Raw genomic sequence first — 18,287 nt, forward strand, 5'->3', positions numbered from 1 at the left:
CCGGCAGCGCCGCCGGGCAGGGCTGGCGTTGCCGGCTGCTTTTCAGCCTCTGCTGTGAACCACTAATGCATCTTAAAAAAAAAAATATATATATATATATATATGCACACATACAGACATTCCACGCCCGGTTTTACCTTAGCGCACAATACCGCACCTGGCCGCCCGCGGCTGGACGCGGCCTGTGCGAAGCGGCACTCGCCCGGCTGCCGCGGGGGCCAGACGAGGCCTGATGGAGTTGATCCCGGAGGTTTTTCGTCCCTGTGTCTGTCTACCGAGCTTCGCTTGTTTCGTTTGCTCTTTAAGCCTCAGCTTAACTTGACGTGGACCTAAGTTGAGAGGAAACAGTCTTTATAAATGTGTTTCTGGAATTTAATGGATTTAAAAATCCTGAAGTGTTGCAGTTAGGCTGTGCTCAAGGAGTGGTGAATATAAACTTATTGAAGCAATGCAAGGAATTTATGAATTGATACAACAGATAAGTGGGGTGGATTTTTTTTCTTTAATTGGTCCAATTTTAGGCTAGTTTATTTATTTTATTTTTTTTTAATTCTGCATTTAGTAGAATGAAGAAAATGACCCCTAGCGTTCCCACGGTATTTTGTTAGCGTAACTGTCTGTACGTGGTAGCCCCCGAACGACCCTTCCGCTTTTCAGACCGGGTGCTGGAGCGGTCCCTGTTCGGCAGTGTACCAGGTCCCCAGGTGAGGCCAGAAAACGCGCAGAGAGAGGCCGCGGAAGGAGGAAAAGCGACAGTAACGGGGCTAATTGCAATTCATGTCAGATGCACGGCAGGTCGCTCGGAAGAAATTCCTTTTTCAAACCAGTGACTTGGAAGTGTTGCTGTATTTCTTTCCCTGGGCTGCTGGCTTTACTCTCAAGAGTGCAGAAACGAGGCCAAAGCTCCTTTTTTCTTGGGGAACAGGTATTACGCCTGAATAGCCAGGAATAACACCCAGCAGAAGACACCACTGTGTTCCTTGTGGGGCATTAAGAACAGCTGCAGTAGGTCCCACACGGCTCCGGAGAGGAGCCGAGTGCGTCCCACGTCCTGCGTCCCGCTGCTGCAGCAGCAGGCCCGCCGCGCCAGCGGAGCCGCCTCCGAGCTGAGGTCACTCCGTGCCTGCTCCAATGCGCGCAGCGAAACGCAGCCCCCGCCGCGGGGCTCGCAGCCGGGGCTGCGGGGCAGGAGAGAGCAGCCCCGCGTCTGCGCCGGACGGCGAGGGCGTCTGTCTGCCGGTGCCTCTCACAGCACCATGACTCTCCAGGTAGGTGCTTCTGCATCTGAGCGAGACAGAAAGAAGCTTGATGCAGAGACGGAGGGATGTGCAGCATATGCCGTGGCAATGCTCCATCGGAGGCAGCAGTGCTTCTTTGGCACCAGGATTGTTAACGCAAAATGACGGTTATTCTGCAGCAGGGGAAATTTGCAGAAACCTTTGAAGGTTAAATAATGCACTGATTTTTTGCGAATGGAGGGAGAGAGACATGTCACCTTATTCTGAGTGTGCTTATTTTGCATGTGCTACATGGGTCGTGTAATTTTGTTGAGATGTGAGACTTACCTGTTTAGAGTGTGAAAGAACTATTTTTGTGTGTGGATCTGAGTTTGCTAGGACTGGATTGCACATTGAGAGGTAAGTATATATTTGAGGGGTTTTTACGAGATATTTATTTAGAACTAAAAATGAACAGGAGACTTAACATGCTGAATCAATGGTATATATGCTTTTGGGAACCATGAGTAATTTTTAAGAGAGTGGTGCTTTTTTTTTTCTTTCTTTCTTTCTTTTTAAGGTTATGTGCCTTTTTGGAGAGGTTACATTTTGAAGGACATGTGTGTTTGATAGGACAACCTGACCACCAGAAAAGAGCTACCTTCTATCTGACTAGATTTAAATAGTTCCTGAGGAGTTAATTTTTATTGCTGGCTGTTAGTCTCCTACCTAGGTAGTGAAGCGTGAATACTTTCCTTGTCTTGCCCATGCCCGGATGAATCCAGCAGTTCTTTATTAGGCTTTCTGTTACCGCTCTCCCGTTCAGAGCTGCAAGCCCTTTTATCGTAGTCTCATTGTAATGCGCATCTCAGCTTGGTTGGGGTGAGTGCTTTGCGCAGAGTGAGCAACGCAGCGCTCCGTGACCTAGATGCAGGGAGCAAGTTGTCAGTAGCTCAGCGGTTTTCTTCTGAGCTGCAGTTACAGCTGAATGGCATGAAGGTGTCCTTGGGATGCTTTACAGCTCAAAGGCTGGATCTTTTTCAGTGGGTCAGAACTGCCAAATCCCAAATGTAACATTATATGTAAACGTAAATGTAAACAATTATATTTAGTTAATAATCACTGAAATCACAATTTGTTTTATCCTATCTTTTATTCACTGTAGAGAACAAGTTTCTTACCCCTGATACTTTAAAAATGATCAATAGATCACTCTTAGAAAGAGCTGAGTATAATACGATATGCCATTGTTATATAGAGGTATACCTTCACAAGAAAATCAGTGATTGAAATATGGAATGTTACACCTTCTGCATTTAAAGATTATTGAGGTTTCTTATATATCATCATTTTGGTGGACAGATACCATCCATACCCATAGAACAGCTTTGAATCAAGCTCTAAGGGAATTTGAGGATAAATGGATAAATACTGTTTTCATCAAAGAGCCTGTAGAGTATCTCTAAGATTAGTTTTGCAAACTGCTAAAATACTCTGCTATAAATGAAGAATTAATTCAAGCTTTTAAACTTTTCACAATGGAAGTATTACGTGTTTGATAGTAATTTGTGCAGGAATTTTTATGTATTTGTATGTCTGTCTATATACAGAAAATACTTCTGCTTTTAACCTGGGGAGTTAAAGGGAATTTTACGAGCACATGATTAAAAGGAAATTGTTTTTCCAAATGCTCCTAAGCATGTTGTATAAGCAAGCAAATCCTAAACAACATTCTGTGTACAGTGGTTAGATAAGGGAGGTTGAAGAAAGAAAGGTTTAGTATTTAAATTTAATTTCTGCCCCTTTCTTGCTGCAGAAGATGTGCACCTGAGTGTATTTTAAAGCAGTGTCTTGTGGTATTTGCATCTTTTCTCAATTTATTTTTTGATTGGTCTTTTGCCTGTGCTAGTCCAAGCACAGTTCTAGTTCATTCTTACTGTGAAGGTTCCATCAAAAGCCCATTCAAGGCAATTGGAAGATTTCCAGTAGCTTGAATAGTCCTTGAATCTCAATCTTAACAGAGGCTCAAATACAGTATTGGCCTCAGTGTAAAAATGAAGATAGAAGCTTATTTTGTCTTTAATCAATTTGGCAATTCAGCTATGTTTTATTTTTGATGCAAGGTTTAAAACATGTTAACAGAACATAGATGCTATTTTTTTGTATGTGGATGGATAATATTAGGAGATGTCTGTGATGCAGGAGATGTAGAGACATCATAACAGTTTTCCTGTGGTACCACATATGTATAATCAAATATGTATAATCTGCTGACGTTTTGATTAGGAATGAAGTATTTATTTTAATAGTTTTATCCATACAAGAACTCTTCAAAGTGGTGAGCCATCTAATTTATTTTCTTGAACAAAACACATCCTACTTGCATGCGTAGGCAGAGAGTCTAAATGCTTTTTTTTTCAGGAGTGTCAAAGACGAACTGTTCCAGTTTCTTTCAGGCATTATTTTTAACGCAGGGATACGGGTGTTGCAGTGCTGTTTCTGTTTGCTCTCACTCAGCACACCTCTATAGTAAATGCTGGGTCTCTACTTAAAAGATTTTTGCTAGTTTGTATGCAGACATACCGTTTTGCGTAACTGCACTACAGTTTTGTCACTTGCGTACAAAACTCCTTCAGTGGTTCCAGCGGGGTTTAACACAGCCTAATCCGGCAGTGGGTGAAACACTCGGCAGCGTGTCACGCTGGGGGTTCCTGCTGGGGGTAAAAGCCGAGACAGAAATGCAGAGCACATGACTCTCTCCTCAGCAGCTGCCCACGTGCTTGCTCTTACCCCGAGGGCAACAGAAAGTAGACTGGGCTCCTTTTCATAGCGGAATAAGCTGCCTGATTTCCCAAGGGATATCTTGAGGTGCAGGTTCATACAAATAGAGTCGCAAGTGCTGTGAGTTCAAACCCCAGGTTAGCGAACTATGACTCGTCTCTCCGTCGCCTTGCTCGGGGCTGGCAGTGCCTGGCGTGGCGCGGCCTTGCGTTGCGTTGCGCGTAAAGCTCGGCACGGCGGACTCGTGCTCCTCGGGCTGGCGTCCTCTCCGCCTCGCGGCTAGTGACCTGCTGGCCTCCTTCAAACAGTGGCTTTCCCCTTTCTGGGCTTACTTCTGAAAAGCATTTACCTACTTTATATAGTCCTTGGCAGTTCCTGGTGAATAATTAAGAACATTTCCACTTGCTGAAGCATTTTATGCGCCCATTGGAAATCCAATGCGATTATGCTACAAAAGGAGAATGAGGAACAGCACTGAAAAGAAAGGAAAATAAAGATTCCAAGGCTTTCAAGTAAAAAAAAGTTAATATTAGGAATTCCTCATAGTGAAGAATTTATTGTTTATCATACTGCTTACAAGAAGCTCCACGCAAGAACTATGGGCTATAATTAATAACGAAATCCATGCAAACTCTTTGTTTTGGCCAAAGATCTTTCTCTTTTGAACGTCTAGGAAAAGCAAAGGACACAAGAGTCAGTTAAAATGTTTTGTTGCACCTGTGCTAGAAACTATCAAAACTATTATTTCTGGAGGAAGAATTGATTTCTCTAATCAAACTTGAGATTAGTTTTTTAGTTTGCTTTGTTTTTTTTTAATGGCATCAAGAACAAATACATTTAGAGAATGTACAGTTTTCATGTTAACCAAACAACTTATCCTAAGGCAAATACTATTATAGTTTATGCTGTAAATTTTCTAAAAGTCAATTAAATTTTAGTGCCAAAGCTTGCAAAGTATTTAATAGGAGTTTATTTATACCTTTCCTTACTTAATTGCTGCTTAATAGATTCAGTATTTAAAGAATAAATTAAATAATCTAGCATACCAGCTTTTAGTCACAACCATTGCAGAAAAGTTGTAGGGCCATAGTTACAGAGAAAGATGTCGCAGCAAGTATTTCTTAGGGATCAGATTGTTCCACTGTGTACATTTTTCAGATTTTTCATTTACTTTTTTGACCTGAAATATAAAGATTTTTATTTTCAATGTTATATATTAAATATTTTATATTTATTTTTTTCCTTTCAACATCAGCTATTTAAAAAGGTTTTAGAAGAATCAAAATTAATTGAGTTGCATCATGTGGCAAATGCAAAAGCTGTTTTTCTTGATCCATTCATTGAGACACTTCACGACAGTCAAGACAGCAAAACCACCCATTCATGAATATATGTATTTGAAGCTCATAAGTAGCGAGTCTATTTTAATATTTATTCACTATTGCTAATTTAAAACCTTAAGTCAAACTGCAATTATTTTGCTAGGCTAAATTGCCAGATATACTTGTTGTTCAGACCTGTAAGAAGATACCACTCTGCTCCAGAGAGCTTAGTACTTTAAAAGTTTTTTTTTTTTTTTTTTTTTTATGGTTATTTTATGGCAGTTAGGATTGCATACACTGGCTTTCAGACTGCAGATTGCCACCATTTACATGCTAGAAAAGACCTCTCAGCATTAGTGTAACTTTACAAAAAAGTTACTATTTATTGTGAATGTGTAGGAGTCCATGCATGCTTTTGTATGCTTCTTAACCCCGATACAATTCTGAGAAGTTAGGTGACCTTTCCTGCTCTTTACGTCTGGATTTATTTCATGTGGCAGGGACCCCTCCCATGCATAAGCAAAAGATGATGAGAGGTAGGGTCCAGTTATGGAAAGAGCAGAAAAAGTCCTTAGTTTTAGTTAATTGGTAACAGCTGGATAATGTATGAAGTGCTTTGGGGGATTTTTTTTTAAAATTTATTATTTAATTGAAATTATTAAGCAGCTAAGTATGACTATTTTTAAACAGGATCTTCCATGGACAGGACACCTTCCAAGGTGTCTTCACTTATTACAGATTGACTATTTGCAGGGAGCCTCTGTGGAACTTGCACTTTGTCAGGCTTCAAAGGGGAGCACCGGGCAGCTGTTATTATGGGCATCGTTAAAGTATTTAGGAGCCCTCGTCATGAGATCTGGAGGTCTGCAAACACAGAAGGGAAAGGTGGCATGAAGTCCAAGGACTTAACAACTGTCAGAAAAGCTGAATTTGAGTCTCAGGTAGACAGCAAGTACTGTCAAGTATGTAATTTGAGCTGTGCTTTGTACTGCAAATTTTGCCCGAAAGTTCAAAGACTTACTATCATGTAGACCACTTTTTTTGAGCTCAAGTTTAGCTGCAGCTCAGAGTGAAGGCTGTAGTTTGTGTTTAAAACAGAGCCAGTCAGGCCCCTCAGATGTTACCTAAACTCTTTGACAAACTGGGAGAGAAGATACACTTTATAAAATGTTTAACAAACCACTCTTTCAACTGAGTCTGAAAAAGCGCATACTCCAGCTTTCAGATCTTTCAGAAAAACAAATAATCATGTCTCATTTTTCTGATATTAAAGTGTGAAGAAAGTATTTAATTTCCTTTTTACAGAACACAGACAAAATAACATAAAGAGCTTTTGTTGTCTGCATAATCCATTTTTATTTCTGAATCAAGCCAATTAAATTCAGTCACTTCAATTAAAATAGTTTCATAATTAGTTCAGTTCCTGCAACAATGCTGATTTTTTTTTTACTAAATAATAGAGAAGACAGAACTCAAAAATACTTAGAGAAGAGTGCTGTAAGGTCATTTTAACGTTACTGATTCAGTTTTTATGTGTAGTCTGGAACACAGTGTAGTTACATCTGGAGATGTGATATGGGGTTATCTAAATAAGGTACAACATATTCTGAGTGTTTTGGTTTTTAATTCCAGGAAAATCCTTTTTTTGTCTTTCAGCAATCCCTCATATTTTGTTGGTTTAAAAAAGATCCACAGTGTTTAGTTGTTAGCAAAAGAAATCAGAGACAAAAAGTTGGACTTTTGTCTAATTTTTTAAGCTTCATATTTTGCTATGATTCTATGGTATAGTTGCATTTTAATAATATTTAGAATTATTGGTATTAAACAGGAGCAAACTGCATATGCCTAGCTGCATATTTTCAAAGTATGAAGTTTTAGATTTAAGAATATTATCTGTCCATCATTTGATTTAGAATTTAATGCAGTAACTCTGCCAAATCATATATCTAATGACCAGATTTCAGAGTTTCTGGTAGATAAGTGATATTTGCAGTCTTGCTGATTTTCAGTATTGTTCTGAGTAAAGAAGGAAGGAGAGTCCATCATTATGTTAAAATATCTACAGTCAACAGCAGCATTTTTCAAACTTAAAACTAATAGAGTGTGTTTAAAATCCTAACAATTTTCTCTGTTCCTGCATGCACTGCTGGGTATTTGGTTCTGTGAGGCCTTGGTGGGAATCTCTTGGAAACTTCTGCCTGTTGATTATGCAAACACTAAGATTCTACTGAGTTAGAAGATTATCTGTCAATAAGCATCTGCATTACTGCAGATTTTTTTGGCTCAAGAGCTTTTCTGCCATTGTATTTTTAAGGGCTCCATAAACACTCTCAAGACTAGAGATGTAGATTATCATTAAAGACCCCTTCTCATCTTCTGTTCTGTGAATTTGTAACTGCAGTTTAAAAGACATTCAAGATTTATTTTGTTTGCTGTTTTGTAGGGTGCTTTTCTTTGATAGAATGCCTTTTGATCATACATCATGGAATCCTTTTAAATACAGTTATTTGCCTCCTGTTTCAACTTTGTGGTGCTGTTCCTGGTGTACATCCGCCTGTGGTGAATTAGGAAAAATATCCAGAGAGGGGAATGCAGGCTGTGCACCTCAGCAGCAGCATAGCTCTGAAACCGAGCACTGCCACTTCTCCATGATAACCAGCATGTTACAGGGGGAAATAAAACCCCCAAATCTACAGTTCAGCAACAGCACGAGCTGTAAATGCAAGGGGAGGTTTAATGAAGAGCACCCTTTTACCTTAGCAACTCCACTCTCTGCTTTACCATAACCTGCCTCTTTTCCTCTGGCAGACCTCTGCCTCTGTCCTGTGTGTTATCAGAGGAGTTATTCTCAAGGCACAATATTTTAAAGCAGCATGTTTTATCTGATAAGGGGAGTATATATGAGAAAATGCACGATGTACAGATGCACAAAACAGATGAATCATAAAATCATCTTTCTGTTCATCGCTTTTCTTTTTTGGTATTTCTTGGGTTATTTACAATAATAGCAAGAAGCTTCAGGTGGAAGCAGTTTTGAATTTGTTGAAATGATACTGCAGACTTTGGACTTGGCTCAGCACTAATGTACATACTGGTTAAGCTCTAAATGCTGAACTTCATGGCTAAGATTTGGTCAGATAAATCTTACATTTAGAAGTATAAAGATATCAAAACCTTTTCAAAGATGCATGTTTTCAGTTGTGGAAGTAAACTACTGTCCCACTCTAATTTCTAGTAGGTAGTTAACTCTAACATCAGGCCCATGAAGCTACTTGCAACTATTAGAGACTCTGAGATTCAGACCCACCTCTGAGGTGAATGTGTGCACATATGAGCTAAATAAAACAGGGCTTTGAGAGTGTTTGAGTACCGTGTCCCACATGAAGCTGTTGTCATCTCTCTGGTCACCTTTTTGTTTTGTTCACATCTGTAGCTAGGGAGCTGTTATATGGTCTCAGACACAGAAGTCCCTATACAAAGATATGGGAGAAGTGACAGTGAGGTAATTCTTACCATCTTTTTAGTGAAGGGAATCAAGAGCCACTCTACAGCATGCTGGTCAGGGTGACAGTGTCATATATTTTTCAGCCAGAGGACTGATTCAGAACATAAAGATCAAGTGAATGTTGATTACAATTAAATGCTACCAAAGCAACCTCTTAGCAACATGCTACCCTTTTGGGGGTGCTGCCATCTTTTATCCAGTGTATGTTACAGGTGAACAGCTGATTAATGTAAAACTTTCAAAGAACTGGGGCAGCCTATTGGATTCAGTAAGTCATCTCTAATGTCCTTCTGTCCAGAAGTGACACAAATGTACAATTCATTCCAGACAACTTTAAAGTCCTGGTCTTAAAAATGATGACAAAGACATTACTATAGTCCCTAGCTGAGAAAAAGCAGCTGTGTTCTGTCAAGAACTACTGAGGGAAGATTGCCTTGCAAACACAACAAACCTTCCTCCCCCAGGTATTCTTGTGTTGCCTTTAAATATAGGACCCTGTCTTGTCTAATAGCTGTCTTTATGCCAAAAGAAGGAAGAAAGCACATTGGCAAAGCCTGGATCTACACAGCCCTGAAGATCTAAATTCACAGGTTTTGCTCTTAGGAGACTTCTGCTTTGTTGGCTTCAAATGGCGACTGAAAGTTTCACAAAAAGTAGAAATTCTCAATTAGCTACATGGGTCAGAACTTGATATCTGGGAACCTTACTGACTAGCCAAACTAAATTTCCAGACAAAAAGAAGTCTAAACTAATTCCCCCTCAGGGGGCAATGGTGACTCATTTCATGGGAGAGCTGCCAAGTTTCTGTGAATGAACACTGCAGGGTGCCTAACTACCTCCCCTTGGCCTCTTTCACATTATACTACTGCCTTAATGCAGCCATCAGCTGATGTATCATTAAATCAATGAATGCATACTTTTGTGTTTCAATGAAGGGGGCCTTTCTTTGAAGAAAGATTCCCGAGCATCAGCCTTTAGTTAAACTCTTTACAATTTTCCTTCTTCAATTTAAATACAAAAATACCTGTATTTTATTTTCTCCTTTGTTTATATGAAGACTGCTATACTGAACCCAGAGCTCATTCTTACTTGTTTTTTCTATCACTTGGTCTTGCCAGCACAGTCACCTGCCAAGGAGAAAGGCATCAGTTAAGAAGACAGATGTACCTTAGGCTTTCTTATTTGAAAAGACAAGAGCAATGAATGTCTTGTAACTAGAGAAAGGCAAAGCAGTATAAGGAACCAGAGAGGCAACATCCCAGTTAGTTGCAACCTGCCTGTATAGACTGCTGAGCTAACTCTTAGTTATATTTAAACAGAGCCACGCAACTCCTATTGATTCTTTTCCTGAGTACATAGCTGATTTCTTTTGCACAAAGTTGCAGACTTTTTATACATTTATTTAATATGTGTAATAGCACCTTTTGCAGGATATTCTGTGGTTTTGCAAATGCAGATTAAACTCAAATGCTAAAATAATTAGTGTAACCAGCATATACCATATTTAAGTACCTGTATCTTTTTTTGTATTAGAGTAGTGCAGAGAACCGGTGCTTCTATGGTCAATGAAGAAACACAGATAACTCCAAAGCCTGGGCATGAAATAGACTACAAACTCTATGCTAAGGGCTAGCCTGAGACCTAGTATATGAAGAGTATCAGCTAGCCTTGGGTTGAGAGAAGTGTGAGGCGCGTGAAGATGAGCAGACTATTTTAGTCTTAAATGTATCCCTTGCTCTGCATGTATGCATGTATACAGTGTGTATACCGCAAGAGCTGGGTGTGGAAAGTTGTCCTGGTGATAGCACTGCTCTAGGCTCTATGCACTGTTGTTCGCCTCCTGAGCTTTCAGCAGGTGAATGGACGTGTCAGGGACTGCGTGCAGTAGCTCTCTAAAGGGTAGTAGCGCTCCTCTGTTAGAGTCCACACCTGGATGCAGTCAGGGCCAAAAGGACTCAGGTCTTAGCTTGGGTGCAGGGGTCAATAAATGCCTTTACACCTGCAGCACACACTGAATGTGAAAGACATATACTACATGCAATGCTTGCGTGACTATATTTGTAAATAGCCTAGCATAGATAGTCATCTGTAGTGGCTTCACGAGTTTAGGTGTAAAACTGCAAGTAAAAAAAGAGGTTTCTTTATTTTAGCAAAGCTGACCCTATCAGCTAGGCAGGCAAGGTTGCCTTTCTAATAACCTAGTTCTATTAAATTTCTTTCACAGAAAAATACCTAGACTTATCACTAACCCAAATGACTACTTGAGGACATTGCCCCTTGAGAGGGAAACTAAGACTTTTCATATTTTTCTTTCATCAGGCTGACTTTGATGGTGCTGCAGAAGATGTAAAAAAATTAAAAACAAGACCGACTGATGATGAACTGAAGGAACTGTATGGATTCTACAAACAGGCTACTGTTGGAGACATTAACATTGGTACTTCTGTTCCTATAAATACATCAAATTTACCCCTGTATCTTAATGAAATATAGCAAATATTATGTAAATATGTATGATAATCAAAAAAGGTATTCATTTATTTTGGCAGAATGTCCAGGAATGCTAGATTTGAAAGGCAAAGCCAAATGGGAAGCATGGAACCTGAAAAAAGGTGTTACAGTAATTAACTTTACATTATGTAATCACTTTTATTAACTTTACATTATGTAATCACTTTTATAGAACTACAAATAAGGAAAGATAATGACTCGTACTTTCCTTTGCAGGTTTATCAAAGGAGGATGCCATGAATGCCTATATTTCTAAAGCAAAAGCAATGGTAGAGAAATATGGAATTTAGAATACTCAAAATAATTTCTACTAACAACTAACTCTTCAATCACTAATGAACTAACTTTTCTACAAAAGTGCAATACTAACTGTTTATTGTGTAGCCTGATAGTAAAATCTTTTAGGCATGAGTTATTTGGCCCTAAAGGGTATTTACATACATACTGTACTTTAGACTGTATCTGTACTTACTCTAAATAAATTTGTACCTATTCAGTTAATCTTTCTGTAAGAATTATGGATTTGTGAAGGTATTAAATTATATTTAGCATTTTCATATTAGCACATAAAGAAGCTCTCTAAGTAAAATATAGTTGTCCTTTTTTCTCCAAAATATGGTTATGGAATAAGGTGAAGTATTTCCACATATGCGAGGTGAGAAGAGGGAGAAGATGGGAGTTTTTTATTTTTAAGAAAAAAGATTCAAACTCAATGTTTATTTTTAAGAATCAGAAAAATTTCCCCTTTTTAAGAATTACAATAAAAGATCTTCTGGAGGAACACAGCAACTTTGAGGCATAACTACATGCAATTGTACAGAAAGAGTGAATTCTTAGTAAGTACTGAAGACTGATATTATACCATCTGCAATAAAAATAGAGAGAAATGCTCATAGATCAGCATTTTCTATACATCTTGTTATGTGTTTGGTCAAAAAAATTTCATTAGAAGGTTCCAGCAGATAAAAGTGACCTCCAGGAAGCTTGTAAATGGAAATATCTCCACTTGTTATATCATCCCAGGCTGAAAAAGATATTTAAAGTGTCAGAGACATGTCAAGTATTGTAGTTGTTTAACATAGCCATTTCAAGGTTATTATTTAATAGTCATTTAAAATCCCGTACGATCTGATTTGGCTGAGACTGTTTATACTGAGACTGCTCTATGTATTTCCATTTAATTTTAAAAGGAGGAAAAAAAAGACTCTAGGGGAACTCCATTCATTACCTGATTTGATACAACAGAAAAATAGATAAGTGTAAGAAGGAAACCACTGAAGCAAAGTACCTTCTAAATCATGTGCTGTATCTTCAGACCCATCAAAGCAGGTAATGTCACAGGAGAGGGGAATATTCCTTTCTGCCTTCTCAAAACTGTGAATACAAAAAGTTGTAGTAATAAAACTTTCTGTAAAATACCTATATTTAGGTTTTTGCCTCTATATGCGAAAAGGCTTTTTATTTCTCCTCCAGTGCATAATAGAAACTTCATGAATTAGGTTGTGCAGAAAAACAAGTGAAGGAATTACTCTTAAGATTTTAAGCAACTTTCCCTCCTGAATTATGTCCAGAACATTAAAGATAGAATGACCAACACTTAGGAAAAAAAAAACAGCTTCAGCCTGCAAGAGGAATTCCCACCTACAATAACTAAATACACTGTCTGTGTATATTCAAGTCCTAATGTTCCAGGGCCTTATCAACCATGGCCAAAGGGGGTCCCGCATCCAGGAATGTCCTTGTCTTTCCCAGTAAGAGAACCCTTAACTACTCAGCTACTAGAGCGATTGTACACTTTCCCTACTGGGAAAAGAGGACTAGAGAAGTTGGTTACTTAGGTATCTGGGATGGAAACATAGGGGTGGATGCCTGGTTAGCATAAGGGGCAGGGGATCAAGAGGCTGAACACATGCAGTGATCATGAAGCATGATTAGTTGAGCCTATTGACCTTGGAAAACAACAAAAGATGTATGAATCTTCCATTCAGTAGCTGCTAACTTTGGATCCTAAGTAGGACTATAGTTCTACCATGACACATTCACCACTACAATAGCAGTAGTAGTTGTTACAATTTGTGTGGCATATATATGGCATAAATACCAGAATAAACATAGAAAAGCACTCAAAGGAGAAAACTTTATTTATTGTTTCATAATCTTTTTTATAATAGAAACTGGAACAAATTACTAAGAAAGAGAGAAGAGAACCTGACATGATTAGACAGAAGTTAAACTATAATATATAATATATAAGATACATAAATATAAGATTGTATTAAACTTACGAAAATGTCTGAAGAACTCTAAGATCTTCCTTAAAAGTAAGAATCAGATGTTTCCTGATGTCTTCATCTTGCAGCAGCTCAGGAGGAGTTCCTCCTAAAAATTTTGTGTATGCAATAATGTCTTCATCCTCTATATCGTGTACTCTTTTGATGGGAAGAAAAGCTTCAGACTGCCAGCATGAGACAAGACACACAAGGTGTTTTATACAGTATACTTTAAATAATTTTGCTAACAGTTATTTTAGTAAAAAAAAAAAAAAAAGTAGAGAGAGATTCCTTGTCTCTAAAATACAATGGCTGGCCAGCTTAACATTTGCAGAGAATACTTCTTGGAAAGGATTCGTAGACTGTATTTGCTGAAAATATAGATTTTGAGCAAGACACAAGTACATTCAGGGTCTGTAACTTCCACAGATACATAACCATTAATTGATCTGTGTTCAAAGTTTAACTGTCACTCTTGAAATAAAACTAATAAAATAATCTGATCAAGAGAAAACAAAGCATGGTATTGTACACAAAGCCAACTAATGTGGGACTGGAAAGACTCCCTAGATTAAGGAAATTTGCAGGAATAATTGCTTCCACGAAGCAGAGAGTGAGTACTCAAGTGATAATTGCTAAGAAACCCCCAGAAACAGAGGAATGGAAATAGCAGATGACTGGAGACAGGAAGACTGAGAAAAAAGCCAAATCCCCATTGTTTTCCTGAGAAAGACTAGCAGAAGCACCAGAAACACAGCAGCAGAAGGAACTGAGAACACATAAAAACCCAGCAAAAAATGGGGAGGAAAAAAACAAGAGGGCAAATGTAGTCAGGAACTAGTGACCAAGCCTTATGCAAGATTATGCTATGAGACTTATTTTGGACATCACAAAGCAGGACATGGCACTTTCTATTTTGTATTGATTACTTTTTGTGTATTATGCCAAAAACCGTAACAAACAATATGGTATTCAAAAAAAGGGTAACATTAGCTTAAGGAGTCCACTCTCCTTAGGCTAAGGTTAGCCTCTGTGAATATTCTATAATGTGAAATTCTCCAACCACTTCAGAATTCATTTCCCCTAAGATAACATTTTTCTGTGTGCATTCAGGAGTAATGGCTGTTTGGTACTCTGAGTATAATAAATGCACTCTGAACACCATGCAGACACCACAGGTGTTTCATTTATGATAGCTGTTTTGTTTCATAGAATCCTAGAATCAGTAAGGTTGGAAGGGACCTCTGGAGATCATCTAGTCCAACCTCCCTGCTCAGCAGGGTCACCTAGAGCATGGTAGACAGGGTTGCATCTAGGCCGGCCTTGAAGATCTCCAGAGAAGGAGACTCCACAACCTCTCTGGGCAACCTGGGCCAGCGCTCCGTCACTCTCACAGTGAAGAAATTCCCCCTCATGTTCATGCTGTTAATGACTCTATAACTTACATGTGGGGCATGTGCTCCTGATATGAAAAGGTGGATCGGCTCTAGTCCGTATTTTTCTTTCAGGTGTAGTGCAACTGCAAAACTAATATATGATCCAAAGCTGCAGTGAAAAGAGAAATTAAAGCAATGTAATCACAAACATATGTAAAAACTGGAAAATATGAACATAATTTCAGTTTCAGTGCTGGCTGGCTATCTTGAACAAGTATTGAAACCATAAATATAGCATTTTATAGTTCTGTATTATGACATGTAAATTATAGTGATATTAGCTAATTCACATGTAATTCACACACTCTTACTAGGATTAGTTTGCAAATCAGACCTTTTTATCTCCAGTGCGGTTATTTTGAGTACTTGGGACTATGCGATCTTCAAAATCTATTTTATGATTAGTTCACTCCCTGCATTCATTTTAGAACAAGCACTGACACAAATATCATGAGTAAACAAAACAATAATTTATCAGTGTAATCTAAAAAAAAAAATTGATCACAACACTGCCATTTTTCGAAGACACTGGGCCTGAAGTAATAAATAACCACAGTCTTGGAGATCAGCAACATTTTTTAGTTTGACTTGAAAAACCTTTACAGAAGTATTTTCTTACATTTTTTTCAAATAAATACAAGTAATCATCTACTTCTAGAATATAAAGATAAACTTCCTTCACCAGGGTATCTAGAAATGAATATATTTTACCTGTGACCAAAAAATGCAAATGGTTTTTCTTGCAGATCTTTTAACAATACACTTGTAATTTCATTAACTGCAGTTGTCATGTCTTGTGCAAAAGGCTCCTTAAAACGAGATTCTCTTCCAGGAAGCCTTACAGAATACACTGAGAAGAGATGGACAGAGGGAGTGAAAAGAATTACTGTCTTTTTGAAGAGAAACACTAAAATTAGTTTAATTAGGTTACAGAAAATCTTTTGAATCTATTCTGCAGAATGTACAGATTATATAAATGAATCCTTTTTACAGCTGACACTGTGCTTTTGCTATTGCTAGTGCTATCTTTTAATCCCATGATTAAAGAGGGTTTAGGTTTCTGTCACTCCCTTTACTCACAAATGTTGCCTTCCCAACTATCTTATTTATAAATGCTCTAAGTCAGGAGTTCTGTCTTATAATGATAATGAGGTCCTGATCTCAGGTGAACTATCAAAGTAGTATTATAAATTATTATTAATGATGACAAATTCATTAATTTCAATAACAACAAGTCTCAGAATTGTGTAAACAATATCCTCTCAAGGGCAGCATTAGAAAGTTAACAAAATACATTAGCATCCTACAGTCCTACAGTTTTTCTCTTTGCAGACTCTTCAGTGCTGCACCCAGTAAAAGCTGGAATCATATTATAAATTGATAGCATTTTATATTTATACAAAAGGACACATTACATCCTTTTATTATATTCCTTTCAACATTCCTTATTTTTCTCTCATTTTTTAGAGAAAATAAGGAATTAACTCATCACTAAAAATGTTAATTTTCTAATATCTCCTTGACATTGGACATATCTGCCATATAGAAGCAATGGGTAAGACACATAAAGTATTTTACTACAGTTAGAACAAGCCACTATATAATACCACAGATAGTTGTACAAAAATGTTCATGTCTTTTATACTTTCTTTGAACACAATTAAAATACTTTTGAAAGAGCATGCTACTCCCTAGTTTGGTTCATCTGAGCTTGCAGTTGTTCCTAGGCCATCTCCTCAGTAACTTTTATTTTCATCAGAACAGAAGACATTTTGTTTGTTTTTTTTTTATTTCAAGAAAAATTGTATGAGGCTTGTGCAACAGTCTACAGGAGGCATGCAAACATTTTGGAGACTGATACAATTGCAGTGACGATCTTCTCCATTAATGCCAAATTATACTTTTTTCTTTGTGGAAAGTCTGGAAAATGACCTTGGTTCCTCTTCAAATAGTTCAGCAGTGGATCTTTTTAGTGCTGATAAAACCTGATAGCCATGAAAATTACTTCACTCTGTAACTAAATACCATTTCACAGTTACAAAATCATTGTTTAAACTTCAGTTTTGACACAAGGAGTGCAGAACTTTGCAGACAGTCTGGATAATTGAAATGCACTTTGTGCAGCCTCTCAACATTAAATATCTTTTATGTCTTCATCGCTAACCTTTTTGATGCTTTTTTAAACATTAACAATATACCACTGTATTGCTGTTTCTCAGTCATACCAACAGTTTCTGAAACAGTCACGCATACTACAGTCTTGTGAAATTCAGCTCTGAGGATATATAATTTAATCTAATCATATATAATTTGATCCAGAGTGGCGTAGAAACTGAGTAACTCAGCATGCTAATGTAATGACTTTCTGGATAAGACCCATGGTAAATAAACCATTGGAAAAAAATTGCAGTGCTCTCAAGAACATTAAATTTTCTTTAAACTTAAGACTACTGAACATTTCAGACTGCTCATCTTAATAACCTGATGCTTTCTTTACCTACACAAATGACTGACCTTCTATTGAATTGCTGAAGAGTCTACCCCATTGAGCAAGTTGAGAAGTTCCACCTCCAGCCCAGGGAAAGCAAATCAGCCTACAAAGAGCATTTGGCCTTTTGTATAAACAAGCAATCACTTTCTCCATTCCTAAGGAAAACAAGAAGACATCATGCTAGAACAAGAAAACAAGGAAAATTAGAGTGAATTAAATGTAATTTAAAACAATGGGCTAATATTTTATCAGAACTGCTTGTGCTATGACAACAGCCTGCTATATAAGGTAAACTTCACACAGCAGTCAAAACTACTTCTGCTTTTATAAAAGGCAAAGGAGTAGTATAAGGCAACATCTTTGGTTAGTATTTTCTCTTTCAGTTACTGGCCAAAAAGAACAAGCAGCAAAGGAAATCAATATGGGATTTGAGGATGACCTTTTATAAACACATGCTTTTAGAATATACCCCAAAATATAAGGTTTTTCTGAAGACCTAAAAAATGTAAGGATCACCTAGTTCAGTATTCTCTCTACAACAGCGGTAAAAATGGATGTCTAGGGAACAGCTAGATGCAGTCCCTTTATATTTAGGAACCCTCCATCAGTTTCTCTTTCATGTATTTATCTAGTCTCCCCTTAAATCCTTATAAAAACACAGCATCCACAACATCCTTTGGCAACTAGTTGCACAGATCCACTACTCACTGCATCTCCTTTTTTGTTTTGAACCTGACTTCTACAACTTCATTTG

The 18,287-nt window shown here is 37.8% G+C and overlaps 2 protein-coding genes across 3 annotated transcripts; one reads left to right on the forward strand and one right to left on the reverse strand.

Moving 5' to 3' along the window:
- Positions 1 to 1,167: 1,167 nt before the first annotated feature.
- ACBD7 (acyl-CoA binding domain containing 7) lies at positions 1,168 to 11,819 on the forward strand. Its single transcript, XM_062567729.1, has 4 exons — positions 1,168 to 1,268; positions 11,145 to 11,262; positions 11,375 to 11,437; positions 11,553 to 11,819. Exons 1-4 carry the CDS (start codon positions 1,257 to 1,259, stop codon positions 11,624 to 11,626), a joined length of 267 nt encoding a protein of 88 aa, XP_062423713.1. The 5' UTR covers positions 1,168 to 1,256; the 3' UTR covers positions 11,627 to 11,819.
- OLAH (oleoyl-ACP hydrolase) lies at positions 4,374 to 17,698 on the reverse strand. Of its 2 annotated transcripts, none has more exons than XM_062567726.1 (6): positions 17,557 to 17,686; positions 15,754 to 15,892; positions 15,052 to 15,151; positions 13,622 to 13,791; positions 12,625 to 12,710; positions 4,374 to 4,446 (listed from the first exon to the last, which is right to left on the reverse strand). In XM_062567726.1, the coding sequence occupies exons 1-6, from the start codon at positions 17,684 to 17,686 to the stop codon at positions 4,442 to 4,444; spliced, it is 630 nt and encodes a 209-aa protein (XP_062423710.1). In that variant the 3' UTR covers positions 4,374 to 4,441. The 2 variants fall into 2 exon arrangements, with proteins under 2 accessions (XP_062423710.1, XP_062423712.1); XM_062567728.1 differs by lacking the exon at positions 4,374 to 4,446 and adding an exon at positions 12,115 to 12,360 and having other exon boundaries at positions 17,557 to 17,698.
- Positions 17,699 to 18,287: the final 589 nt, after the last annotated feature.

This window comes from Rhea pennata, chromosome 2 (genome assembly GCF_028389875.1).
Source record: "Rhea pennata isolate bPtePen1 chromosome 2, bPtePen1.pri, whole genome shotgun sequence".
NCBI classification, from domain to species: domain Eukaryota; kingdom Metazoa; phylum Chordata; class Aves; order Rheiformes; family Rheidae; genus Rhea; species Rhea pennata.